At 46.1% G+C, this 27,480-nt stretch overlaps 1 protein-coding gene across 1 annotated transcript in view; it reads right to left on the bottom strand.

The window, feature by feature from the left end:
• KIRREL1 (kirre like nephrin family adhesion molecule 1) overlaps positions 1-27,480 on the bottom strand; it is a 240,734-nt gene that overhangs the window by 16,896 nt on the left and 196,358 nt on the right. Inside the window, exons 6-10 of the mRNA XM_030187989.1 lie at positions 24,388-24,493; positions 19,717-19,865; positions 15,355-15,482; positions 13,306-13,432; positions 6,872-6,972 (exon numbers count right to left, since the gene is read on the bottom strand). Coding sequence (XP_030043849.1) covers positions 6,872-6,972; positions 13,306-13,432; positions 15,355-15,482; positions 19,717-19,865; positions 24,388-24,493 — 611 coding nt within the window. The remainder of the gene's footprint in view (positions 1-6,871; positions 6,973-13,305; positions 13,433-15,354; positions 15,483-19,716; positions 19,866-24,387; positions 24,494-27,480) is intronic.

Genomic DNA, 27,480 nt, shown 5'->3' on the forward strand with positions numbered 1-27,480 from the left:
AATAATACTTGAAATCATTGTTAACTTCATGATTTTATTAACTTCATAATATTTGAACATCTGTATGCACTTCGGGAATAGAAATCCACAGGAGACGTATGTGTTAGGCGGGGAGAGTCTGATAGGTACAGACGAGGAGAGGGATCTTGGGGTGATAGTATCTGAGGATCTGAAGGCGACGAAACAGTGTGACAAGGCGGTGGCCGTAGCTAGAAGGTTGTTAGGCTGTATAGAGAGAGGTGTGACCAGCAGAAGAAAGGGGGTGTTGATGCCCCTGTATAAGTCGTTGGTGAGGCCCCACCTAGAGTATTGTGTTCAGTTTTGGAGGCCGTACCTTGTGAAGGATGGAAGAAAGGAGAAACAGGGATGATATGATACAGACGTTCAAATATTTGAAAAGTATTAATCCGCAAACGAACCTTTTCCAGAGATGCGAAGGAGGTAGAACGAGAGGACATGAAATGAGATTGAAGGGAGGCAGACTCAAGAAAAATGTCAGGAAGTATTTTTTCATGGAGAGAGTAGTGGATGCTTGGAATGCCCTCCCGCGGGAGGTGGTGGAAATGAAAACGGTAACAGAATTCAAGCACGCGTGGGATAAGCATAAAGGAATCCTGTTCAGAAGGAATGGATCCTAAGGAGCTTAGCCGAGATTGGGTGGCAGAGCCGGTGGCGGGAGGCGGGGATAGTGCTGGGCAGACTTATACGGTTTGTGCCAGAGCTGGTGGTGGGAGGCGGGGCTGGAGGTTGGGAGGCGGGGATAGTGCTGGGCAGACTTATACGGTCTGTGCCCTGACAATGGCAGATACAAATCAAGGTAAGGTATACACAAAAAGTAGCACATATGAGTTTATCTTGTTGGGCAGACTGGATGGACCATGCAGGTCTTTTTCTGCCGTCATCTACGATGTTACTACGTTTGTTACCTTGTTTAAGAAGGCCTACCCCTCAGACCCAACTTAATTTTCTACTGCCTGTGATACAGCAAAACTATGGACGGTATTGGACTTTTTATCATATCTTTGTTGCCTTATTCTCATGTTATTTATAGGTTTACTACTATTTTGTATTTTACCAAACCGGAGCCTGCCTCTACGGTATTATGTAAGCCACATTGAGCCTGCAACTAAGTGGGAAAATGTGGGGTATAAATGTGTTAAATAAATAAAAAAATACTGGGTCAGACCAATGGTTCATCTTGCCCAGTATCCTGTTTTCCAAACGGAGGGCCAAGCCATGTCACAAGTACCTGGCAAACACCCAAATCGTGGCAACGCTCCATACTACAAATCCGAGGGCAAGCAGTTGCTTCCCATGTCTACCTCCAGGAATTTGTCCAAACCTTTTTTAAACCCAGATTCGCTAACCGCTGTTACCACCTCCTCCGGCAAAGAGTTCCAGAGCTTAAGTATTTGTTGAGTGAAAAAACATTGCTTCCTACCTGTTTTAAAAGTATGTCCATGCAACTTCCTCAAGTGTCCCCTAGTTTTTGTACTTTTGGAACGAGTAAAAAAAATCGATTTACTTCTACTCGTTCTACAACGCCACTCAGGTTTTTGTAGACCTCAATCATTTCTCCCTTCATCCGTCTCTTTTCCAAGCTGAAGAGCCCTAAGCTCTTTAGCCTTTCCTCATACGAGAGGAGTTCCATCCCCTTTATCATTGTGGCCGCTCTTCTTCGAACCTTTTCTAATTCTGCTATATCTTTTTTGATATATGGCGACCAGAATTGAATGCAATACTCCACCTGTTCCACTCATTATTTTATATACCTCTATCATGTCTCCCCTCAGCCGTCTCTTTTCCAAGCTGAATAACCCTAGGCTCCTTTGTCTTTCTTCATAGGGAAGTCGTCCTATCCCCGCTATCATTTTAGTCGCCCTTCGCTGCACCTTTTTCAAGGTACGTAGCAGCGAGGAGGAAAAGACTAAGGAGGCTAGGGCTTTTCAATTATTGTAAACGCATTCCTGACGAATATTTTGAACGTTTCTTTTTTCTGTGTATGCAATTTTTGTGCTAATTCCATTAAACTTAATAAAAAATCACGTTGGGAACCCCCCCCCCTCCAGATCCCTCTCTAATTATTTGGGTCCCTAGTGGCCACATGTTTATAAACGGGTTAATTAACCCGTCTGCCTGTTATAGGAGATATTTTACGATTTATATTATCAGGTTAAATGGTGTGGGTTCCCCCAGAAGAAGCGTAGCGAAACAGGCACTGTCGGGGCTTCTACACACTTCAATCTGAATAACGGAGTTTATATGCTCCGCAAGTTAAGTGTCTTTCTGCACATATTTATATATATTTGCACTTTTTAGTATGTTAAGTTTAATGAATTGTAACTTTAGGGTGGAGGTGGTTTCAGTCAATGATTAAATCTATGCACGTTAATAGTCACCAAGGGAGTGATGTGAATATTCGTGCAAACAAATATATGAGACTCCACCTGTACACTAATTGCAAATATTCTGAAAGACTTTCTCCTCTTTCCATTTATTGTAGTAGCCTATATTATAATAAGAGCAAGTCAAGCCATACAGTTTTTTTGTTTTTGCTTGTTATAGGAGATGGGCAGAAAGCAGAATCTACCTTTTCCTTTATGAGCACTCAGCTCTGGAACGTGCTGCCACGCAACCTGAAATCGGCCCATGAAATGACTAATTTCCGCAAACTATTGAAAACCTCTCTTTTCGACAAGATATATCACAAAGATCAACATGTGTAACTGTACAATCTTTAACATATCCAGAAATGTTCTATAATGTCTTTTGCTCTAACACTGTCATGTATTTCACTACCATGTAACCCAAAACCCTCTGTAAAACCTAATGTATATTCTCTCTATTTCCATCATCCATAATGAATTGTAAGCTACATTGAGCCTGCAAAGAGGTGGGATAATGTGGGATACAAATGCAATAAATAAAATAAATAGTCAGGTTGCCTCATTTCTGTAGGGTTTGAACCTTGCTGTGTGTGAAAGATGTATTTAGTGTCCGGCAGGGGCGTATCTGCGTGGGGCCACAGGGGCCTGGGCCCCCGCAGATTTCGCCCTGGACCCCCCTACCATCGACCCTCTCCCCCTCCCTCCCGCCCGCCACCAACCCGTCGCCGATCTTTGCTGGCGGGGGACCCCAAGCCCCCGCCAGCCGAAGTCCTCTCTTCCGTGCGGGATGCAAGTTGCAACACTTCGCTTCCTGTTCTTCCGAGTCTGACGTCCTGCACGTACAATGTGCAGGACGTTCAGACTCAGAATTTGGAACTCAGTCTGACGTCCTGCCTGTTGTACCTGCAGGACGCCAGACTCAGAAAAACAGGATGCATTGCGACTTGTAGCCTGCATGGAAGAGAGGACCTCGGCTGGCGGGGAGTTTGGGTTCCCCGCCAGCAAAGGTAAGTGACAGCAGTGGGGGAGGGTTGGCGGCGGCGGGAGGGGGTGGAGAGTGTCATTGGTGGCGAGGGGGGGGGGTCTGGCAGTGGCGGGGGGTCCGGAAATGGCAGGGGGGGGTCGGTGGCACCGGGGGGGGGGGGCTAAAATGTGCCCCCTCCCTCTGGCTCTGGCCCCCCCTACCGCCAGAGTCCAGATACGCCCCTGGTGTCCGGTCAGCCGCTTTTCAGGGCGTAGTGTCTGGAGGCGCGCTTTGATTCCTATATTGTTATAGGGATGTCTAATGGTGTTTGGAAATCTCTGCTGACTCCTTCCAGCAAGTTAATTTCTTCTCGGGGTCTTCTGACCGTGTGTAAGATTTTCAAGTGTAATCTGTTTTACCACTCTGGTGAGCTAGATCAGTTTAGTTGGGGGGTGTAAGTTCCATCCACGTGTCCCAGAATCAATTCTTATGTGTTGTCTCCTTGAGTTCAGACAGGATTTTCTTTTTCATATATTCGTATTTTCCCCATTTCAGAGTTCCTTCCTAACTTCACTTCATGAAACAGGCCACTGTGGGTGGAATTCACTAAATGATGCATAAGTTACAGTGGAGTTGCGGAGTGGAGGAATGGCCTAGTGGTTAGAGCACCGGTCTTGCAATCCAGAGGTGGCCGGTTCAAATCCCGTTACTGCTCCTTGTGATTTTGGGCAAGTCACTTAACTCTCCATTGCCTCAGGTACAAACTTAGATTGTGAGCCCTCCTGGGACAGAGAAATATCCAGTGCATCTGAATGTGATTCACCTTGAGCTACTATTGAAAAAGGTGTGAGCAAAATCTAAATATAAAAATATTGGGATGATCCAAGCTAAGCATCTTTTACTGAACACTAATTTAGGGGCCCTTTTACTAAAGGGTTGCCACCCGCCAATCTGGAACTACCGAAAGGAGCTCGGTGGTAGTACCCAACCCCAGCGCGCTCCATTTATGTACAAAAATACAAAATATTTTTGTAGCGCCGGTGTTTACCCGACAGTAATTGGTCAGTGCCGTGCGCTGCTCGGTTACCGTCAGGGTAATTCCTCAATGGGTGGCGGTAAGTGCGCTCCCCTGAAATGGCTGTGCGGTAAGTGGTTCACTTAGCACACGGCCATTTCTTTAAAAAAAAAAAACCCAAAAACTAAAAAGACCCCTTATTCCACCCTGGGCTGCATGAAATAGATTTGATTGCAAATCTCTCTCATGTATATTTATTGTGGCAATTCTGATCACTCTACTACTACTACTATTTAGAATTTCTATAGCGCTACAAAGCGTACGCAGTGCTGCACAAACATAGAAGAAAGACAATCTAGTAGACAAAAAATAAAGCAAACAAATCAATTAATGTGTAGAGGAAAGCGGAGAGGAGGGTAGGTGGAGGCGAGTGGATACAAGTGGACTGGACAGAGTTGTAAAACATTATTGTCAATACACTCACTGTATTTCTCTCCCCCATTCCACCCCATGTCTCCTCCTTTATCTCTCCTTCTCCCATCTAGCTCCAAGTTGGTAGAGAAAAGCTGAGCCAGTCTTGGTTTTCTAGCTATCCGTTGAGAGCTTCCTGTGTGTGTGTGTATTTTTAAGAATGTCGAACTATGATCTCATGCATGCGACAAGAGGCAAAACCAAGGCTGGCCACACCAGGCTGACGTGAAGCTATAGAGGAAATCTTCACCCCACTAGATTTCTTTGGTGAGCTCTGGGTTTCTGATGACTGGGACCTGAAGCCCTGATTTCAATGGGTAGAATCAGAGGCTAGAAATCCCACACTGCTTTGGGGTGTAAGTTGAGGAGTGTGGTAGCTTAAGGTTGAGATCCCCTGTTGCACGGCGGGGAGCTCGGTTTACGATTGGTCAGTCTTGCTGTGACGGCGGATTGGGTTGGCTACTAATCCACGAGCTGATTGGCTTGGGTATACCTGGGGATTTATGTTTATAAAGTTGTTTGAATTTATAAAGTTGTAAACCAGGACTGGCCAAAATAACTGGGTTATTTGGTATTAGAGAATGACACGGGGACAAAGTCTGTCCCCGTCCCCTCCCCATGGGTTCTGTCTCCATCCCCTCCCCATCCCCGCAGGCCCCGTCTCCGCCCCCGCCCCGTAGGCCCCGTCTCCGCCCCCGCAGGCCCTGTCTCTGTCCCCGCCCCGTCCCTGCAGGTTCTGTCCCGTCCCATCCCCGCTCCATCCCCATGGGCTCTGTCCTCATCTGCAGAAGCCTCGAACAATTATGATTTTATATTTAAATCTTTTTATTCAAGTATAAAAAGGAACAATATGCTGTGTAACTGTTGTGTATAAATTACAAATAGAAAACAATAATAACAGCGAGCAACGATAATAACCCTCCCACCACCACCACCCTCTACTCTTCCAACCCCAACAATAGCGGACTTCTACTACCCCAAGGAATCCTAATCCACCCTGTTAAAATGTCCAGGGGTACAAAATACAGCCTGTTCTGTATGCCCTAGAGGGGAGAAATATGCCCTATGAAGCACAGTTATTATTAATCCACAGATTAAAAAACCATGTCATCAACAATCTCAGGATTCAGTCTAGCTCTCCTGTCTTCCACAGTCCTTCCTGTAATAGAAGATGTCTTCTTAGAAGATGTGTTGGTAGCAGGATGTACAGGATCCCACAGGCAAATTTTGCTAGTTGTGGCCAGCATGTTTGCTTGTTTTTCCAAAAAAATCAAAATATCGTTGACTCCATCGCTCAAACACAAATAACAGTCCAGTTCATTAACAGGCTTCAAAGTAGAAAATGACACAGGGACAAAGTTTATCCCTGTCCTTGTGGGCTCTGTCCCCATCCCCGCAAGCTCTGCCCCTCTCCCCATCTCCGCGGGTCCCTGTCCCCATGTCATTCTCTACTTGGTATCTCTGCTTTCTATCTCTCTTTCCCTAAAGCTTCTTTTCAAAACTGGATCCACTGTTTGCACAACGACATACTAAAGTAATCTCCTCATACAGACTGATCCATTAATTAATCACCCTACGGCCCCTGCAGACAGATGCCACTGTTAATAAAATTCCACTGCAGTTAATGGTTCCACAACACACACATTTGCTAGATAAAAATATCCCAACTAACGAATGACATCTGGAGAATCATTAGGGAAGTACTTTAATTAAAGAGAAAAGGACATCTGGGAGACAAAAGTGATCATTTGCTGGTAGTTAATATTCAATTTTTAAATGATCAGAATAGAGAAGGGGGGCTAGAGCACTAAAGCCAAGTGCTTGGGGTGGAGCTGCCTCTTATAGTCATAAGAACGTAGGCTCACACAGCTAAAAGCAATGAAGTTTTTCTCTCAGTGCCAAAATAAGCCAAGAAACAGGGGGTCTGGAGCCCAAGCCTCTTCATTGTGGCAGAGAGGGGGCAGGGCTGAAAGGACAGGGTACATACATGCGAGGTGGGCCTGGGAGGAACATGACGCCCAGTTGGGTACTTACGATTTTATCGGGTGTTGGGGTGCTGCCGATGAAACAATCCACTTTGCCCTGGTCGCCCCGCACTGCATATTGCACAGTCTCGCTGGAAATGATAGGTGGACCTGAAGTTAGGACAGACCACAAAGGACTTATTAGACAATTTTGTGTTATGAGTGGTTGAGCAAGTCCTCCTATGGAGGAGGTGACCTTAAGACATAAGAACACGAGAACAAATAAGATTGCCTACCTAGCGCAGTATCCTGCTTCCAATAGTGGCCTATCCGGGTCATAAGTACTTAGCAGAATCCCAAATGGTAGCAAGATTCCAGAATCCCAAAGAGTAACACAATTTCAGAATCCCAAAGAGTAGCAAGAATCCAGAATCCCAAAGAGTAATAAGATTCCGGAATTCTAGAGCAGCAAGATTCCAGAATCCCAAAGAGTAATAAGATTCCAGAATCCCAGAGAGCAGCAAGATTCCAGAATCCCAGAAAGCAGCAAGATTCCGGAAACCCAGAGCAGCAAGATTCCAGAATCCTAGAGCAGCAAGATTCCAGAATCCCTTCTGGAATCCCAGAGAGCAGCAAGATTCCAGGCTACCAATCCTCAGGGATAAGCAGTGACTTTCTTTGGATCTACTTTATTAACAGTTTATAAATTTTAGCTCCTGGAACTTATCTAAACCTTTTATTTAAACCCAGCTATGGGAACTGCTTTTACCACATCCGCTGGCAATGAGTTCATTCAGGGAAAAAAATATTTTCTCCTATTTATTTTAAAAGTATTAGTTATACAGAGGTGGGTAGTGGGATTTTGGCTGTGCGGATGTACCACATGCCCCAGATACGGGCAAGAAACAAGAGACAAAATTATTCTGTCTCTTAGAAGACCGTCCTGGTACAATTTAGATATTAAATGACGACACATTCATAATATTGACATATTTATAATTCATTTGCTTAGCAAAGGTCGGAGGTGTGGGGGTGGACATGGTCTGCTCTTCCTTGCACCTGAAGAAGGGGGCTGATTCTCTCTGTCTGGTTTCTATTAATGTGTAAGAGTGCCATCCCATGTCAGTTTGATGCCGTCAACCCAGATCTACGGGTTAAGACACTTACACAATCAGAAATACCCTGTGAACACCAGAAACACCTCCAAGCATTGTGTCCTGATATTATTCAAGCTTTAAAAAAAATGTCAACACATGGACAATTCCACCCCTTCTTCCCCCCTTATGCTACAGTGGAAAAATCCGAGTGCATGGACCAACGCTGCATAGGAGAAAGAACATAGAAACTTGTCAATAAACCATGCAGTTTACTTGTCTGTCGTCCCCCACCCCCCCAAGGCCTTATGAGTTTATTGCCACTGTTCTGACAATTGCTAGCGCCCTGCTCACCCCCACTCTCAAAAATCACATTTATACACATTGGGGAATAATTCTATAAATCATTTCCCTATGCAAAGGGGCGTCAGGTACTTTTGACCTGAATTGGCCACTGTTGGAAGCAGAATACTGGGCTAGATGGACCATCGGTCTGACCCAGTGAAAATGGCTCTTATAACAGGATTTCCCAAACTGTACTCGCTGGAGGGGTTACGTACTTTCTGTGGCCATGCAAGTGGGTTGCGCCCACAGAAAGGTTGATAAGCAGTGTTTGAGAAAAATTTGTGTCTGTGTTGGGGGGTGCTGGTAGTACATGGTTTAAAAGTAGATGTAATGAACTAGCAAACTCTCTTATGGGTTTATCTATGCTCAGGTGTTCCCTGGGACGTAGCTTTGGCAGAGTTGAGACATATGTGCTCATTTTATTAATTACACGAGCACATATTTGTACCTTCTTTGGAGCAGGTGTTAGCTGCGTGTTACTGGAGTCATCGTAGGAGCCGAAGACCTGATATTCAGAAAATTCAGAGCTCCTAAATTTATGCTGATAATGTAGCTCACCTATGGGCTCATTTTCGAAAGAGAAAGACGTCCATCTTTTGACATAAATCGGAAGATGGGCGTCCTTCTCCCAGGGACGTCCAAACCGGTATAATCGAAACCCGATTTAGGACGTCTCCAACTGCATTCCGTCGAAAGGACGGCCAAAGTTCAAGGGGTCGTGTTGGAGACATAGCGAAGGTGGGACTTGGGCGTGCCTAACACTTGGACGTCTTTGACCCATAATCGAAAAAAACAAAGACGTCCCTGACGAACACTGCGACGTATTCACCCGGTCCTGTTTTTCTTACGACTAAGGCACAAAAAGGTGCCCGAAATGACCAGATGACCACCGGAAGGAATCGAGGATGACCTCCCGTTACTCCCCCAGTGGTCACTAACCCCCTCCCACCCTCAAAAAACATCTTTCAAAATATGTTGTGCCAGCCTCAGATGTCATGTCCATGACAGCGCATGCAGGTCTCTGGAGCAGTTTTAGTGGGTGCAGTGCACTTCAGACAGGCGGACCCAGTCCCATCCCCCCCTACCTGTTACGTCTGTGGAGGAAACAGCAAGCCCTCCAAAACCCACTGTACCCACATCTAGGTGCCCCCCTTCACCTGTAAGGGCTATGGTAGTAGTGTACAGTTGGGGGTAATGGGTTTTTATTTGGGGGGGGGGGGGGTTGGGTGGCTCAGCACACAAGGGAAGGGAGCTATGTTCCTGGGAGCATTTTATGAAGTCCACTGCAGTGCCCCCTAGGGTGCCCCGTTCGTGTCCTGACATGTCAGGGGGACCAGTGAACTACAAATGCTGGCTCCTCCCACGGCCAAATGGCTTGCATTTGGCCGTTTTTGACATGGACGTCTTTGGTTTCGAAAATCGCCGAAAGTCAGAAACGTCCATGTCTAGGGACGTCCAAATTTAAGGATTTGGACGTCTCTGACGGTATTTTCAAAATGAAAGATGGACATCCATCTTGTTTCGAAAATACGGGTTTCCCCGCCCCTGGATTTCGCCATTTTGCACGGACGTCCAAATCGCAACTTGGACGTCCCTTTCGAAAATGCCCTTCCTAGTGACCTATTTTCAGCCAAACTTAGGAGTAACTTTTCAGCTGAGAATTTATCTTAATTTAAGAGCTTAAAAGTATTAGGCCTGCTGATCATTGGCCTCGATTTATGAGCCCAGTGCTGAAAAATCAGTGTAAAGTTCCAACTTCTTTTCCCCGCCCTAAATCCGCACCAATTACCACCACTTTTTATTCATCTAAGTTTAAGAGTTTAGTGACATTTTGAGTATAACATTATGCACTCAGCCCTAGTAAATTTCCAAAGAGCCAATTTATGAGCTTAACTCTCAAAGTTGGGAATATAAATGCTTTGAATATTGGGCCCCTAAATTATAAGTGCATATAAACTCTGTGTTGCCCTTTTACAAAACAGGTATCTTGGAATTTTCATACAGATGCTCTGAGGACTGCGGGCAATTTTCAAACAGTGGGTGTTGGGGCGGACTGACAGTGATCTAGATCCCTGGGCAGAAAGGGTCATTTGGCCCCCCCAGACCCCTGCAACCATCACCCCCATCCCCGTTTCCAGCACCCCCCTGCACACTACAGGCCCCCCCCCCCCCCACTTGAAGAACCCTGGTGGTCTAGAGGCCTCTTTGGGGGGGAAGGAAAGAACCCCACTCTTTCTTGCCTGCCGCCGCTGCTCTACCCAGTGCCACTGTGTCTTCTTAATGGCTACCAAGGCTTCCTGCGGCAGTCTCTCAGGTTTTGTGAGACTGTCGCAGGAAGTGTCGGCAGCAGTTCTGAAGATGTGGTGGTGTCAGATACAACAGAGCAGCGGACAGAAAAAAAGAGTGGGGTTCACAACCCAGCCGAAGAGGCCTCTAGTCCACCAAGGTCCCTCAAAGTAGGCCCGGGGGCTGTAATGTGTGTGTGTGGGGGGGGGGGGGGGGGAAGAGAGGCACTGGGACCCCCCAAACCCTCTGGACCCTCGGGCACTGCCTGGTTATCCATATGGTCAGTCTGCCCCTGGTGTGTGTGAATCCCAAATTCAAAGTAAAAGCACACATCTATTTTCAAATGTGGCATGGTGTCTTCACACATTCTGCTCTTTAAAAACTACAATTTACACAATTCATTGAAACAAGCCCTTACTTTTCTGCATTTTGAAATGTACCGGTCAATATTCAGTCCATGGTGGTCAGTGTTTTTCACAGCACTGACCACTACAGGGTGAATTTGGCCTGGATAGTCAGCACTGGCACATATCTGGGTCTGGCACTGAATTTCCAGATGTTTGGTGGCACCTGGAGGTTGCCAGATACGGCCGATATTCAGTGCCACAACTGGATAGCGGGCTGCCTCATACGCAGTCCAACATGTCCAGTTCACCAACCAGGTACTGCCACTGAATATCTGTTCGGGTCTGTCTGGGTATTCAGCGGCGCTGTCTAATATGTGCTGTTAAATAACCAAAGGTTGGCTCAGTCATGTGATTTAACTGGGCAGAGCCTCTTATGCCCAATAAAATCATTTTGAATATCCACCCTGTAGCTTTCAGCCAGCAAAATGAGAAAAAAGCACACGGGTGTGGACTTCTGCAAAACCCTGTACTTTTCTGCAGGTACGTTTTTCATTGAAAATACAGTCCCCTGAACAAAGCACATCCCTAGGGACACCTCTCTTCAAAATGTGGCTTCAAGTGTTTGAATTATGGGACTGCGGTGGGGGTGGGTAGTTTACAGACAGACAGTTTCTGCAGAGAAATTGCCATTGCCTTTGAAATTCTGTCTTGCCCAGGGGCTTCTCAATTCGGGAGGGGACAATTAGAGAACAAAAAAGGAAGGAGACCTAGGAGTAAGACCAAGATCCTGCTTTATTTTTCTCATATTTCTGCTTTAATGACTGCATTTATGAGCACATGGTGACAAATATGCTTTTAAATCTATCGATCGCTGTGGAAAGCCACACCACAGTGCCCTAAATGTGATTATAATACACAACATTAAAGTAATGGTCCAGAATTATGCTCTGCACATTACACATAATGGAAGACAATTTGTTTTCTTCATCATTGGGGTTTTGTTTTGTAGGGTTTTTATCGCCTCTTCTAGGCATTTTTATGGCTCTCGCATTATCGCTTGGCCAAACTAAACTCAAAAATGATCAGCGGGGTTTTCTTGCTTTCTGGCTTGTTTATTTCACTGATGCCTCTCGGAAGATCATGAAGTAATGCTTAATCTCTCTCTCTCTTTCTGCATTGCTTCTGGTGCAGAGTGAGGTGGAGACAGACACGTCACCGGTTAACCATTCCCGTGGCACTGAGGATCGCACTGAACCTTTCAATCGTAAACCACTTAGATATCCTGTTTGATGTGTGGTATAGCAAGTATTAAATCAACTTGGAAATAAAGTTAACTTAGGGGGGAAGAGGTGGCCAGTTCCCAGAGGGAGTCCAGACTGGTCCAGGCTTTCCGCCAATGGTCGTTCTCCCCCACCCCAAAATGAAACAGCATGAAAACAGAACCCACAAAGCCAAAAGATTTACGTTGAAAAACAGAGTGGAGGAGTGGCCTAGTGGTTAGGGTGGTGGACTCTGGTCCTGGGGAACTGAGGAACTGAGTTTGATTCCCACTTCAGGCACAGGCAGCTCCTTGTGACTCTGGGCAAGTCACTTAACCCTCCATTGCCCCATGTAAGCCGCATTGAGCTTGCCATGAGTGGGAAAACGCGGGGTACAAATGTAACAAAAATAAAATAGATACTATTGGAGATTCTACATGGAATGTTGCTACTATTGGAGATTCTACATGGAATGTTGCTATTCCACTAGCAACATTCCATGTAGAAGCCTGCGCGGCCACATTGGTGATCTGCAAGAGCCGACTAGGGTGGTGGACTTTGGTCCTGGGGAACTGAGGAACTGAGTTCGATTCCCACTTCAGGCACAGGCAGCTCCTTGTGACTCTGGGCAAGTCACTTAACCCTCCATTGCCCCATGTAAGCCGCATTGAGCTTGCCATGAGTGGGAAAGCGCGGGGTACAAATGTAACAAAAAAAAAAATCCTTGATGGAGAGGGGTGCAGGTCAGTTGACCAGATGCTCCATGTCATAAAGGACAGGCTGAGCCAGTACTGGCTTTATCCCATTGCACGTCTGAGCTTGTAAAATAATATTTTGATGCCAGATAAGAAACAATTAGCAGCCTATTTGGTTTCCTGGTTGATTCCATCTATTCTGCTCTACCTATGGATATCTCCCAGCTTTAACTTATATAAATTTGACTGTCTGCAGAATATCTATATCCAAAACAGTTCTGAGTGGGGGACTATCCCATCTCATTTCCTTCCCCATGAATGAAGGTTCATGGTGCTGGTTCTGACTGAGCTGGAAGCCTAAAAGAGAAGTTTCCTAGCCAAACCCCTTTTCCCTCCAATAAAAGATCAAGCAGGCCACTAAGAAATATCTAGATGACTAATCTCCCTTTTCCATTTTTAATACAGTAAAAACAGGTACCGTTTACGAAGAGGGAGACCTCCCGCTCGCCCACACCGATCCTCGGGACGATGGCTTTACAGATGTACTGACCGGCATCTGCCTGAGTGACCGACTTCAGGTACAGCTGGTTACTGTTGCTGAGCACCTGCAAAGACAAAGGTGTGAGAAATCGAATCACAGGCAGGATGAAGTGAGAAAGGGACATACACCTGGAAACGCGGCAGGGGTGTGCTGGTAAATTTTTAACAACAGGCTCTTTCTCCGGACGTAGCCAGCTCTGCAGTTGGAAGGGCCAGGGGTGGCCAGGAAGGGGGGGGGGGGGGGGGGAGCAACACTTGCCTCTCTCTCCTCCCTCCCTTCGTGCGGGCATGCTAGGCATACCTTTGCTGGCAGCCAATAAATGGACTGCCACCACTCCCAACGTCTTGCTCTAAAGCAGCATGCTGAAACTTCTCACACATGCTGGAGAAGTCCCAGCCTGCTGCTCAGAGCTGGAAACAAGGAGCGGGGAGCAGCAGTAGTCTATTACTTGGCTGGCAGGGCTCAGCATCCCCACCAGCAAAGTAAAAGAATTCAGCAGGGAGCTCAAGCCCACATTTTGGGAGCCAGTTGTTAAAGTAGCCATGGAGGGCCCTACTTTAACAACCGGCTCCCAAAATTCTTAAAAATTTAACAACCGGCTCTTGCGAGCCTGTGAGAGCCTGCTCCAGCACACCACTGAAACGTGGACTAATGCTAGGGGTGGGGGGCTGGTAAAAGAATGATACGGACCTGGCCTTCTCCATCATTGCAGGGACACAGGGTTCAATTAGAATAGGGCGGAGTGAGGTGAGAGATTAAGAGGAACCTCCTAACTCAGGGGTAGGCAACTCCGGTCCTCGAGAGCCGCAGGCAGGTCAGGTTTTCAGGATATCCACAATGAATATGCATCGAACTTGATCTGCAAGCACTGCCTCCATGGTATGCAAATCTATCTCCTGCATATTCATTGTGGATATCCTGAAAACCTGACCTGCCTGCGGCTCTCGAGGACCGGAGTTGCCTACCCCTGTCCTAACTGGAAGGGTGGCTGAAAGGTGGGACACACACAATCCACAGGGAGGGGGTGGGATCTCCGTCCCTGAAGGGTTTTAAGTACAGGTGAGACACATGTCTGTCTGGGACAAGTGAAGTATGATGGAGAAGCCAAGAAAGACTCACTACCTAAGCTCCCTTCCAGTCCCAACTAAGTGAATTTATAGCTTAAAATGACCATTTTATGTATTTATTTCTAAAAATATGTATGTATGAATGTACATCAAGAAAGAGAGAGAGATTATACATCCTCAGGCATGATTACACACTTGTAGCAGACACAATTAATGCTTGGTAGGGGGCTACTGTGTGTTATTTGGACTCTATCTGAGGCCCACACCAAGTCTCTTCCTGATCGTGGGTAGGGAGGGGTGAAAGGGAAGCCGAGGAGCAAAGCACCCAGAACAAGCCCAGACAACAGAGAGTAAAGCAACTTCTTACTGAAAGCATATATAAATGCCCCGAGGACATTTGGTAGAAACTTATTCTATAATATGGTACCTGGGTTCTGTTACAGAATATTACTGCAGCCTGGTATCAACCAGGGGCGTAGCCAGACTTCGGCGGGAGAGGGGTCCAGAGCCCAAGGTGAGGGGGCACATTTTAGCCCCCCCGGTGCGGCCCCCCCCCCGCCGCTATTTTTGACACCCTCCCCCCGCCGCCAACCCTTTTGACCCCCTCTTCCCGCCGCTGCTAACCCTTCGCCGCCGCCGTCAGGTACCAGAACAGGACCAGCCTAAAGCCTCCCTCTCCAAGAAACCGGATCGCTCAGCAGTGTCTATTTAGAGCTAAGGAAGGGATAAACCCTCTACACACATGAATTAGGACTTTTCCTACACCCAAGGCCCTCCACAGCCTGCCCTGTTTATAATCCTGCAGTGGCCTTTTCTTAGTTAAGGTCCCAAAAAACAGACCGGCAAGCGGGTCTGCAAGTTCCAAAAGGGAAGAAGAAGGAGGAGCAGTTAACTAAAAAAAAACAATGTACGCTTTTACCATGTTTGATCCTTTCTTGGTCCAAGTGAGAGTGAGAGGAGGGTTCCCGGCCCAAACGCAGGTCAGGGTCACGTCCGAGCTCAAGTCCGTGGTCGTGGTCTTTGGATTTACCACAATGCGGGGAGCAACTTAAAGAGAAAAGGGGGAGGGGGAGAAAGGATGAGAGAGAGAGAGAGAGACTTATAGCTGATGCACATAATAACGTGTCAATAATCTTCAGTTGTGTGCATCTCTGTGGCTCCTGGGAGCACGTCCTTTGTCACATAGTCAATAGCAGCAGTCACCTCATCAATACCTGACTAAGATTCTTCATCCATCTATGTCAATCGTCTTCTGGTTGCCAGGGCAGCCTGCCTCACTTTTTCCCTTAATAAATATCTCCCAGTCCATTACCTGCCGTCCAGCCCCAGAGCATTATCACTAGTCTGTTTCATTTTAAGAACGGAGAGTGGTTTGCCATCTTCGATAATGTCTCCTGGGAGCAGCATAGATTCTGTGATGAAGCTAAGCTAAAGCTTTCCTGTACTGAAAGGCCATGCCCCCTTATGCTGTCTCTCTTCAGGGAGTTCTCTTGCTCACCTCTCTTCTTTTTCCTTCCTAGCTAAGGTCTTATCAGAAGGACATCTTGCACATCCTTCCTTCTCACGTCCGGTTTGTCCTAATTAGATTGTAAGCTCTGTCAAGTAGGGACTGTCTCTTCATGTTCAAGTATATAGCGCTGTGTACATCTAGTAGCGCTATAGAAATAAGTAGTAGTACTAGTCTTTGGGATTCCGGAATCTTGCTGCTCTTTGGGATTCCGCACAGAATGTTGCTACAGTGGGATTCCAGAATCTTGCTACTCTTTGGGATTCTGCACGGAATCTTGCTACTCTTTGTCCTTATCCCTTATTTGTCCTGTTTGTCTGTCCTAATTAGATTTTAAGCTCTGTTGAGCAGGGACTGTCTCTTCATGTTCAAGTGTACAGCGCTGTGTACATCTAGTAGCGCTATAGAAATGATAAGTAGTAGTAGTAGTAGTCTATGGGATTCCGGAATCTTGCTACTCTTTGTCCTTTTCCCTTATTTGTCCTGTTTGTCTGTCCTAATTAGATTGTAAGCTCTGTCGAGCAGGGACTGTCTCTTCATGTTCAAGTGTACAGCGCTGTGTACATCTAGTAGCGCTATAGAAATGATAAGTAGTAGTACTAGTCTTGAAATCAGGGACTCAACACACTCGGCCTTCCTCCTTCCCCATCTGGCTCTCATCAGAGAGCCATCATACCCAGCCCCTTTCCAGGGTTTCTCAACCCACTCCTCAGGGAAACCCAAGCCAGTTTGGTTTTCAAGATAGTCACAATGAATATGCATGACATACATTTGCATACAATGGAGGCAGGGCATGTAAATTTATCTCACGCAAACCTTGAAAACCAAACTGGCTTGTGGTTCCCCAAGGACTGGGTTGAGAAACCCTGCGGCCACCAGTTCTGCCTCTGATTCTGCCGCATCTTCCACGCACAGGTTGGGGTTAGGGCAGAAGCCAAGCCTTGGTCTGCTGGTTCCGCTGTTCGGGAAATTTGGTTGTTTTTTTTAAAAGCACATCTTCCTCCCAGAAGAACACAAATGTCTCCTCCAGCAAGACAAAAGTGGCTTCACAGTATCAGTATCCTTCTCTGCCCTGGGCAAACGCTCAGCCATGCCAGGGAGTTCTGGGGGCCGCATCCTCAGATGCACCATCGCAGATACAAAGTACCTTTCTCCATGACACGGTCATTAAAAATTCTCTGTTTATAAAGATAAACAAATCTCATTCCAGATCTGAGGTTTGGGCTGGTCCAATTATATCGCCAGTCCCAGCTGTCAGACCTTTTAATATGAGCTGTTTAATTCCTGTGAACGTCCTTTTGACCATCCGTCCTCAACAACACCCACTTAAGATACGTACAGGGGAACCATGAATCACTGCTTCAAATAAGATATGTCAGAAGACGATTTCATTTAATAAAATCTTGCAGAAGGTCTTACTACAAATGAAATGTTTGTTTTTGTAATCACAGTATTTGAAAGTGGGGCTCTCAGATACTTCCTGCAGGGAGAGAGATACATACAGACTGTCAGGGATGCAAGCTAGGTTGGGGGAAAGGGAAGATTTTGCCTGCCCCCCCCCCCCCCCCCCCGAAGACATTTTTTCTTCTTCAAGGATTTGATCATTTTGATTTCCCTTAAGAGAAAATGTTTCATTCAATGAGTGCAGATGGATCAAGATCCATTAAATATTATCTCAAGAGACAGCCGAGGGGAGATATGATAGAGGTCTATAAAATACTAAATGGAGTGGAACGGGTAGATGTGAATCGCTTGTTTACTCTTTCCAAAAATGCTAGGACTAGGGGGGGCACGCAATGAAGCTACTAAGTAGCAAATTTAAAACAAACTGGAGAAAATATTTCTACACTCAACGTGTAATTCAACTCTTGAATTCGTTGCCAGAGAATGTGGTAAAAGCAGTTAGCTTAGCGGGGGTTAAAAAAAAAGGTTTGGACAATATCCTAAAAGAAAAGTCCATAAGGCATTAATAAGATGGACTTGGGGAGGATCCACTGCATATTCCGGGATAAGCAGATCTTGACCTGAATTGGCCACTGTTGGAAACAGGATACTGGGCTGGTGGACCTTTGGTTTGTCCCAGTATGGCAATGCTTATGTTCTAAACTTTCCAAAGGACTCTGGGCTCAATATTTTAAAAGACTTATGTAGTTTGGGCCGACTCTACAAATAATTTCATGCATAGAAGCGCATCTCAGTCCTGCCCTGCAGCACCTCTGCGGTTCCAATGCTGAGTCCCACACACAGCTCTGTGATATCTTTGGTTTGCAGATATTGCAAACAGTGGCGATTCTAGGTCGGCTGCCACCCGGGGCAGATCGCCGCTGCGCACCCCCCCCCCCCCGGGTGCAGCAGCGTCCGTCCCCCCAGGGTGCAGCAAGACACCCCCCCTCCCCGGCGCATTAAGCCCCTCCCCCCCGGGTGCATTCTTGGCTGCTGGAGGGTGCAGAGAGCAGCCGCGCGCCTGTCGGCTCCGCTGGTTCCCTGCTCCCTCTGCCCCGGAACAGATAACTTCCTGTTCCGGGGCAAAAGGAGCAGGGAGCCAGTAGAGCCGACAGGCGCGCGGCTGCTCTCTGCACCCTCCAGCAGCGTGCACCCGGGACGGACCACCCCCCCCTTCCTATGCCACTGATTGCAAGCACATGATTTATCTTGACAATGCTGTGTGTATTGATGGAGTATAAAAAGAATCAGAATTATAGTATTGGGCATGTTTGAGAGGCAGTTTTATAAAGGGAGGCTTATATATTTAGGTTATATTAAGTAACTAAGGGGGTCTTTTATTAAAGCTCAGCCTGAGTTATCTGCAGCAGGGCCACAACTCGAGCTAAGCTTTAGTAAAAGACCCCTTAACTTCTTCGTCTCACACAAACGAGTGACTGGGCTGCACGTACTGCAGCAGGACATGTTTATCCAGTCCTACCCTAGCTGAGATAACATTTAACCATCTCTCTGACCTCATGTGCAGCTTTTATTTTAAATTAATCACCTTATTTTCTAACTCCTCTTACCTATCTATATATTCCATATTTGCTTATACCCTCTGCTGTCTATTAAAATGTCTCACAACTGTCAGGAATAGTGAGCCCTTGGACCAAAGCTGGAGCTTTGGCAGACAAATCCACCTGGGCCGGCACAGGCAGGAATCAGAACAGACTGGACTAGGATTAACTAACAGACTCAACAAGGCAGGACAGAGGTAACTAAACACAATGGACAACACAAAAACCAGATCCAGACGAGGCAAGGAAAAGAAGGAAAAGGGCCAGAACTGAAACCCAGACAGGACAAGGCAAAACACGGATTAAAACTGGGTCCAGAAAAGGGCAAGACAAGGACTGGATCCGGACAGGACTAGACTGAAAGAGACAATACAAAGCACACCTAGACAGGCAAGACAGGGTAGGAGCTAGGCAACAAGAATAACAGAAGCAAGACAATAAACAAGGCAGGAACAGGATTCTCAAACAGGCTTGGCTGGAGCAGGATACTGAAAGGGACTTGGCTTTGCTGGAGCAGGATACTGAAAGGGACTTGGCTTAGCAGGGAACTGGGACAGAACTAGCTCAAACACACACAGGAACAGAACTTGGCAGAAACAGAGCTCAAGAGCCAGGAAGCAAACATGGCAGGCAAAGGATTAAGCAGTAACACATGGCAATAAACCATAAATGGGTTCTCCATACTGCTCGGTATCGCCCTGCCTCCTACTCTTAGCAAGCACCGTCTCTCCACCCTTCTCCCTCCCCAGGTCACCATGGATGCAGTTCTTACAGTGCACGTCCACCAAGGTGCTGACGTTGGTGCTCCCCACATCATTGTGCACCTCACACGAGACCGGCTCCGTGAAGAAGGAGTAGTCCACCTGAGTTTCATACACACTTTCTTTGGCCTCTTCGATGACCACGCCGCCCTTGGCCCACCTGAAAAGAAAAGCAGAAGAAGCCTAGTTGGAACAGTTTGCAACCTTCTTCTCACCTGTTTTTGTTCTGTCCCCCTTGGCCATTTCCTGCTTCTGCCTCCCGTCTCTCGCCTCTTTTCTCTTCCGTCATCTGCATTTCCATTATCTTTTTCTCCTTTCCTGTTGCTCCCTCTCCTGTCTTTCTCCTAACAGCTGCCCTCTAGATTGTCTATCAGGAACCTGCTCAAGGACACAGAGGCTCTGTAACATGTCGAGCAGAGAGGGCTGGAAAGAATAAGCATTCTTCTAATACAAACCAAGTCCCGGGGTTCTGAGTCTGTTATTTTCAATGAAAAATATTTCCCATTTTGGGGTATATATGGGTACGTTAATGCCAGGTGCTCATGGGAACCATGAAAATACCAGATGGCCATCAACCCCCCTTTTCTCTCTTCCTTTAGTCTGATGGTTAGAGAAAGCCTAAAAGGCTCTGGGCCTTCTTTTGAGCTCTTGATAACTTATGGCTTTTACAGAACCAGGACAAAGGTTCATTAACTGAAAGGTCCTTTTTGGATGCATTACCAAAGAGTGATTCCTAGAGTTGCCCTTTCACCAGTGCCGTAGCGAGGGCGGCTGACACCCGGGGCGGGTCGCCGCTGCGTACCCCCCCCGGGTGCAGCACGGCGCCCCCCCCCTCCGGCGTGCATTCTTTCTTACTTACTTTAGAAGCGAGGGGCGGGCGGGCAGGAGGGCCAATCCGCCCCCGAGTCCACGTCGCTGGGAGCTGCGTCGGCTCCATTGGTTCCTTGCTCTCTCTGCCCCGGAACAGGAAGTGACCTGTTCCGGGGCAGAGGGAGCAAGGAACCAACGGAGACGACATCCCCCCCAGCGGCGTGCACCCTGGGCGGCCACTGCCTTTCACCTGCCTGATTTTGCCCAAAATAGGGTTGGATAGCTGGGTCTTAACCAGGACTGTGGAGTCGGAGTCAGAGTAGGAAGCAATATTGGGTGGAGTCAGAGCCAGTAAAAATATACGAACTCTGACTCAAGCTTCAAAATAAAAACTTACAACATTATAATACACGGTAAATTTATCATTTTTATACTTATATATTATTTGTCATAGATCTAAAGTTCTGGTAAATAGTTATATTTCGCAGTTTTTTAGATCTAGGGCAAAAAAAATTAAAGCCTAATATCAATAAAAGTTGGATGCAGAGAGTAGAAAAATAACTGAGTCAGAGTTGAAGGGTTGGTGTGCTGACTCCACATGCCTGGTCTTAACACCTCCCATCTCAGCTGATAAGCCACAAAGGGACTGTTCCCCAGCTCAGATGCTCTACTCAGATCATAGCCAAAAAAAGAGGCCAAAACCAATGAACTACATCTCCCAATATGCAACAGGACAAAACCAGCGAGGGATCAATTTTTGGCAAACAATGCCTCCTTGGTATGCAAATCTATCTCATGCATATTCACTGTGGATATCCTGAAAAAACGTGACTGGCTGGGGTTTCCCCAGGACAGGTTTGGGAATCCCTGGCTCTCTGGGATGATCTTGGTGAGGCAGCCGCCCTAGTAATTCCTCTCTACTTTAGCAGTAGAAGACAATGGCTGCTTAAAAAATAAAAACATAAAAAAAAAGCTGAGCCACATATGCAAATGCATCTCATGAATATTTATCAGGCAGAGAAGCCAGACTTTGTTTGTGGCATCTGAGGACAGACGTTCCCTATCTCAGCTTTGAAGCTTATAATAACAGTTTCTAATTTGCCTACATCCCTGAATACAATACATCAAAGCACTGGACTCGCTAAGTAGGCAATAATGCATATTTTTAAAGGCAAACCAATTTTATGAGTTTTTTCTTTTTTTAATTTTCTTTCACTTCCCATATGGCAGGCATTAAATGAATGCAACATAATGGCCACAGGCAGTTAGCACCAGACACTAAACCAAATATTAAGCCATCTATTAAATTTAAATATACAAGAGCACAGAATTAAAATAGCACGCTCCAAACGTCACCATAAAGGAATGGGGAAAAAAAACGCAGCCCTCCCCCCCCCCCCCCCCCCCCCCACCACCACTCACACAGAGGCAGGATTTATGGCTCACCTCACAGGCCTGCAGTAAACTTTTAATTCTTATGAACTGACAAAGGAAGGGACTCCTTCGATGCAACTATGGGATAACATTTTTAAAAAGCTACCCAGTGTTTCCCCCCAGGCTCTGCATGAAAATTCTTGTTACCCTCTTCCATTCTGCAGAGTCCGTTTTCAAATCAAATTGCTTTTTTTAAAGGTCCCGTGAGACAGATTAGTACTTTTTATTTTTCAATTAAAAAACTCTTTCTGCAGGGTCACAAGTGCTCCAGTTTTCGCCAAGTAAGCCCTGGTATTAACCCCTTCTCCCAGGGACTGTGATCCACACTTTTATAAAAGAAATCAGAAGCTTCCAGCCCATGAGTGCAATGGGGATAAACTCAGGCCTGGGTGAAAATGCTGGTTAAGTCCCATTGTGTTTTATGTCTTTGTTTTATTAAAATTCATAGCCTGCTTTTCTTTTCAGAACAAAGTGGTTTGCAATTTTTTAAAAAAAGTATACAAAACACACACACACACAAAAACCCTAAACAAAAATAAAAAGAATTCCTTTTATTTTTTTTAAACAGGAAAGCCTATCCCCACCACACAAGAACATACACACCGCCTATTCCTCAGGGTGCAGTGTTACTGCTCTGTGTTCTTACATAAGGCTTTTAGATATGAAATAATTTTTTTTGTTTTGTTTTTTAGGCAAATGCTGAACCTTATAGAAATTTTTAGGTTCAGCTGTTGGCAAAACAAACCACAACATATTGATATGTACAGCTCCCAATAGCTCCTTGACATTGCTTCTGACCATGAAAATACTTCTAACCTCCTGGGTTTTCTCCCACAGTTCCTGAGCAATAAAATAACTCTCTCAGTTGTCTGTGCTCCCACCCACAGTTTCTGACCAATGGAAGAGCTTCCAGCTTCCTTCCACCACTTCTAACCAATAGAAAAACTTTCCCAGCTGCCTGTGCTCACTCCCACAGCTTCTGACCAATAAAAGAGCTTTCCCAACTGCCTTTGCTCACTCCCACAGCTTCTGACCAATAGAAGAGCTTTCCCAGCTGCCTGTGCTCACTCCCACAGCTTCTGACCAATAGAAGATCTTTCCCAGCTGCTTGTGCTCACTCCTACAGCTTCTCACCAATAAAAGACCACTCCCAGCTGCCTGTGCTCCTTCCCACAGTCCCAACCAATAGAAGAGCTTTCCCAGCTTCCTGTGCTTCCTCCCACAATTTCTTACCAAGGAGGTTTAATGACAGGAGGTGCTATGACATTATTGGGCCCATTATCTGGGCTGAAACCAGTGGGCGAAGTTTGCCACCACCTTGGTTTGTCCAAAACAATAGCAAGCGCTATTGAAAACAATGCAAAACACGCTACCCCAGTATCAAGAGAATTCTAACCAAAGACCGGTTCCCATAATAAATATGGAAAGGTCACATTTTGCCAAAACATGATTCAAACTAGGCTCTATTCCATCCCGATACCTTAAGAAAAAAAAAGAAAATTCAACGTACATGAGTTTCAGGCAGATAGGGAGAGAAAATCAAGCACCGTGAGAGGTGACAGGACGATAGCCCAGGGAAGGGGATGCAGGTTTTATCACTCCCCACCTCCATTATAATCAAGCATTCCAGCGCTTCTCTCAGTCCTACCTTAATCGTCTTGTCCATATTGTCATGTTCCGACATCCTTCAAGTCCTCTTCGGGCTGCAATGGCGCGAGCGTCCAAAAGATTGAAAGGCAGGGAGCCCAGTCATGGGAAATAGCCCTGGAAGGTCGAGGACAGAGCCACGGTGGGCAGACAAAGAAAGGAAAGGGAGACCCAACTGGCGGAGGCTCACGGGCAGTGGAACCAGCATCAGCTCCTGCCCGAAGCTGAAGAGGGGAGGGGTATATTTAAAATGTTGTTGTCTGCTCCATAGCCTGCTTTAAGTGCAGTGCTGTATTGTGGATTTCAGTGCTGTGCTATATGCCTTTAATGTTTGCTTATGGTGACAATAAAAATCTTTATTGCCATCATAAGCAAAAAAAATAAAGCCACAAAGCACAGCACTGAAATCCACAATACATCATTGCAGATAGCAAAGCAAGCTGTGGAGCACTGAAATATATTTTGAATTTAACCCTCCCCTCCCCAGACTCTTGAAAACTCCCCAACCTCTTCCCCCCCTCCCAATGATCCCCACCCAACAGAGAGATTGCAAAATCTAGCTTTGCTATTGTTTTGGACAAACCAAGATGGCAGCTACTGCGGGAACTGGCTTCAGCATTTTTGGCGTCATTCTGCCTCCTGTCATTAAACCTCCTTGCTTCTTGCTCCCAGCTGACTGTGCTCCCTCCAACAGCCTTTGACCAGTAGAAAAAGCTCTCTCATAGCTATTGCTAGCATCCTGGGAATAAAATGAGTGGTGGTGACCTGTCTTCGTTCCCAGCAATGCTGACCTGTAGCCTTTGATCTCGGGATTAGCGGCAGCCATGCAGGTGAAAACAACCCTTTCTCCTTCCTGTACCGTCTGGGGATGGATTGACAAGGTGACTGTTGGGGGATCTGGGAAACGGAGAAAGAAAGCATCACAGGTCATTTATAAGAGGAGATGGGGACCGCTGGCCAGCCAAAAGGGGAAATCAGATTGTAGGGAACAAAAAGCGAGAGATTTAGGGGAGGGAGAAGCGGTAAAGAACAGGGGAGAAAAAAGTAGGCATTTAAGCACCTTGCAATACACAATCTTTCTGCAATATGATATTTACACTGGATGTAGAAAAGCACTTTACAATGGTTTAGCGATACAGACAGAACCTATATCCACACTACACCTTGTCATGGCGTACAGCCTCACTGCACTAATTCTGAGCAGACCCTGGGCACCAGAGTATTTTCAGGATCCCGTCTTGCATCCAAGTTGTTTCAGCTTTTCACATTATTCTTATTTTACAGCTGAGAAGGCCCTTGGCTACTGCCTGGCAAGTAAAGACCTTAGGCACACTTATTGCCATTGAAAGATTTATATAGTGTTGGAGAGTGGCTGAAACTGCTATGTAGTGGGAGTCTTAAAACATTTCCTGTATCATCCCCAGTGCATTCTGGTACTTGTAGGCAGAATGCACAAGCATGAAGTTTAGAAGAAACAACCCCTATCTGGAATACCCAACGGCAGAAGCGTAGCCAGGTTGAGATATCGAGGGGAGCAGACAGCAGAATGAGCAGATGCGCATAGGTGCAACGGACTGGCAGGCAGCGTAATAAGATATGCGCTGGCGCCGTAAGAAGTCCGTTTGTGGCCGCTCCCCTGGCGATCCACCTAGCTACGCCACTGCCCAATGGTAGCATCAAGGGCTAAATTCTCTAAATGGCGCCCAAATTTGGGCGCTGAAAAAAAAAGAATCCGAGGCCAACTTTAGCTGCAAGGATTTGCACCAACTGAATCCTGGGGTAAATCCGTCTGCCTAAATCTATAACACTGCGTGCAAATTCTAGGAATGCCCCGACCCGCTCATGCCCCTCCTACGGCCACGCCCCCTTTTTCGGATCCGCACATATTAGAATACCGAGTCTAAAGATGCGTGTGTAAATGCAAACTGTTGCCAATTAGCGTCCAGCAATTGGAACTAATTGACTTGTTCAATTGAATTGTGCGTACAAATTCGGTGTATGCCCAAATCTGTGCGTACAATTTTCAGCACCACATATAGAATTAGGGGGCCAAATGCAGATATTATACAAGTCAAAGTATATGTATTATACAGTGTGATGAAATGTAAGCCATCTCGGAAGGCTAGTGTGGCATTCGCCTGTGTAAATAGCAGCTTTTACACATGAGAACAAGTCTTACGTGTGTAAATAGTGATGTCGAATGCTGCTACTTGCAGTTTCCAAGGGTGTATGAAGAAAGGCTAACGAGGTTAGGACTCTTATGCTTCAAAAAGAGACAGCTGAGGGGGGGAAATGATTGAGGTCTACCAAAATCCTGAGCAGTGTAAAACAGGTAAAAGTGAATTGATTTTTCACTCTTCCAAAAAGTACTAAGACCAAGGGACACTCAATGAAATTACATGGAAATACTTTTAAACCAAATAGGAGGAAAAATTTTTTCACTCAAAGAATAGTTAAGCTCTGGAACTCGCTGCCGGAGGTTGTGGTAACAGCAGTTAGCGTATAGGGGTTTGAAAAAGGTTTGGACAAGTACCTGGAGGCAAAAGTCCATAGTCGGTTATTGAGATGGATATTGGGAAGCAATTGCTGTCCCTAGGATTGGGTAGCATGGAATCTTGTTGCTCTTTGGGATTCCGGAATGTTGCTACTACTTGGGTTTCTGCCAGGTTCAATGTTGCTACTCTCTGGGATTCTGCATGGAATCTTGCTATTCTTTGGCATTCCGGAATCTTGCTACTCTTTGAGGTTCTGGAATGTTGGTACTATTTGGCCCACTGTTGGAAGCAGGATACTGGGCTGGATGAGCCATTGGTCTGACCCAGTATGGCTATCCAAGGTCTAGGGGGATGGTTGTCAGTAGTCGTAACTGTAGTTCGCTAATGGGGAAATTAGCGCATGCTAAAATATCGGAATAGGTAGAATATTCAATCCACAGTAATCCAAAAATAATTCTACAATTAATTATGAGTGTTTATAAGGGTGAGATGGTATGATAAATATGAAAGTTAATAACGTGGAATTTTTTTAAAAAGACTAATGATTAAGAGGTTCCCTCTCTAATTAAAAGGTGTGTCCTTTACTAAGAGGTGTATCCGGTTTTCACTGAGGTCTTTTTTTTCTCCACCTTTTTTCAATTGATTTCCACCTACCCTTGAACACTCATAATTAATTGTAGAATTATTTTTGGATTACTGTGAAATTAGCGCATGGCCATTAAAAAAAAAAAAGCCAACCACAGCTAGAAAGTGACAGGAGCAAGTGGCAATTCTGCCATGAGCCCTTACCTATTTAGGTGGCCGTAAGGGCTCCCCGTGCTACTCATGCGCTAATCAGATAGCATGCAGTAACATGCCCGCACAATCCGATTAGCTCAGGCACACCTACTCTCTCTGCTCCCAGACATGCCCTCCTGCGACAAAAAATTTAAAAAATATTTTGTTTTTTACTGCAGGAGTAGCGCACACTGCTGGCCAAACTACCACGGGACACCTCAGCGTGTCCCGCAGTAATGCCCTTTTACCATGCGGCAGGCCTGCATGAGGACCCCTAAGTGAGATATTCAGCACTTAGCTGGCCATGGTGAACCGTATCAAGACAGGGCTGCAGGCCTACTTATGCAGTTACCTTGGCCGGTTAAGTGTTAAATCCACCGCTGAAACGCACGCTCCCAAGATGGCTAGTTTTCAGTTAAGTCCAGTTAACAGCTGCTGAAAATGACCGGTTGTCCCTGAACAGTCGGGAGCTATTTTTAGCCGGTTAAATCACTTTGAATATTGACCTGGAAGTGTATATATTAAAGCCACAGAAAGCATACATTATGCAGCATGGTAGAGCGTATATGTTGTATGCTGTGGCGAGTAAATAATAGGAACGGGCTGCCATTT

The sequence above is a fragment of the Microcaecilia unicolor genome, chromosome 14, assembly GCF_901765095.1.
Source record: "Microcaecilia unicolor chromosome 14, aMicUni1.1, whole genome shotgun sequence".
In the NCBI taxonomy this organism is placed as follows: Eukaryota; Metazoa; Chordata; class Amphibia; order Gymnophiona; family Siphonopidae; genus Microcaecilia; species Microcaecilia unicolor.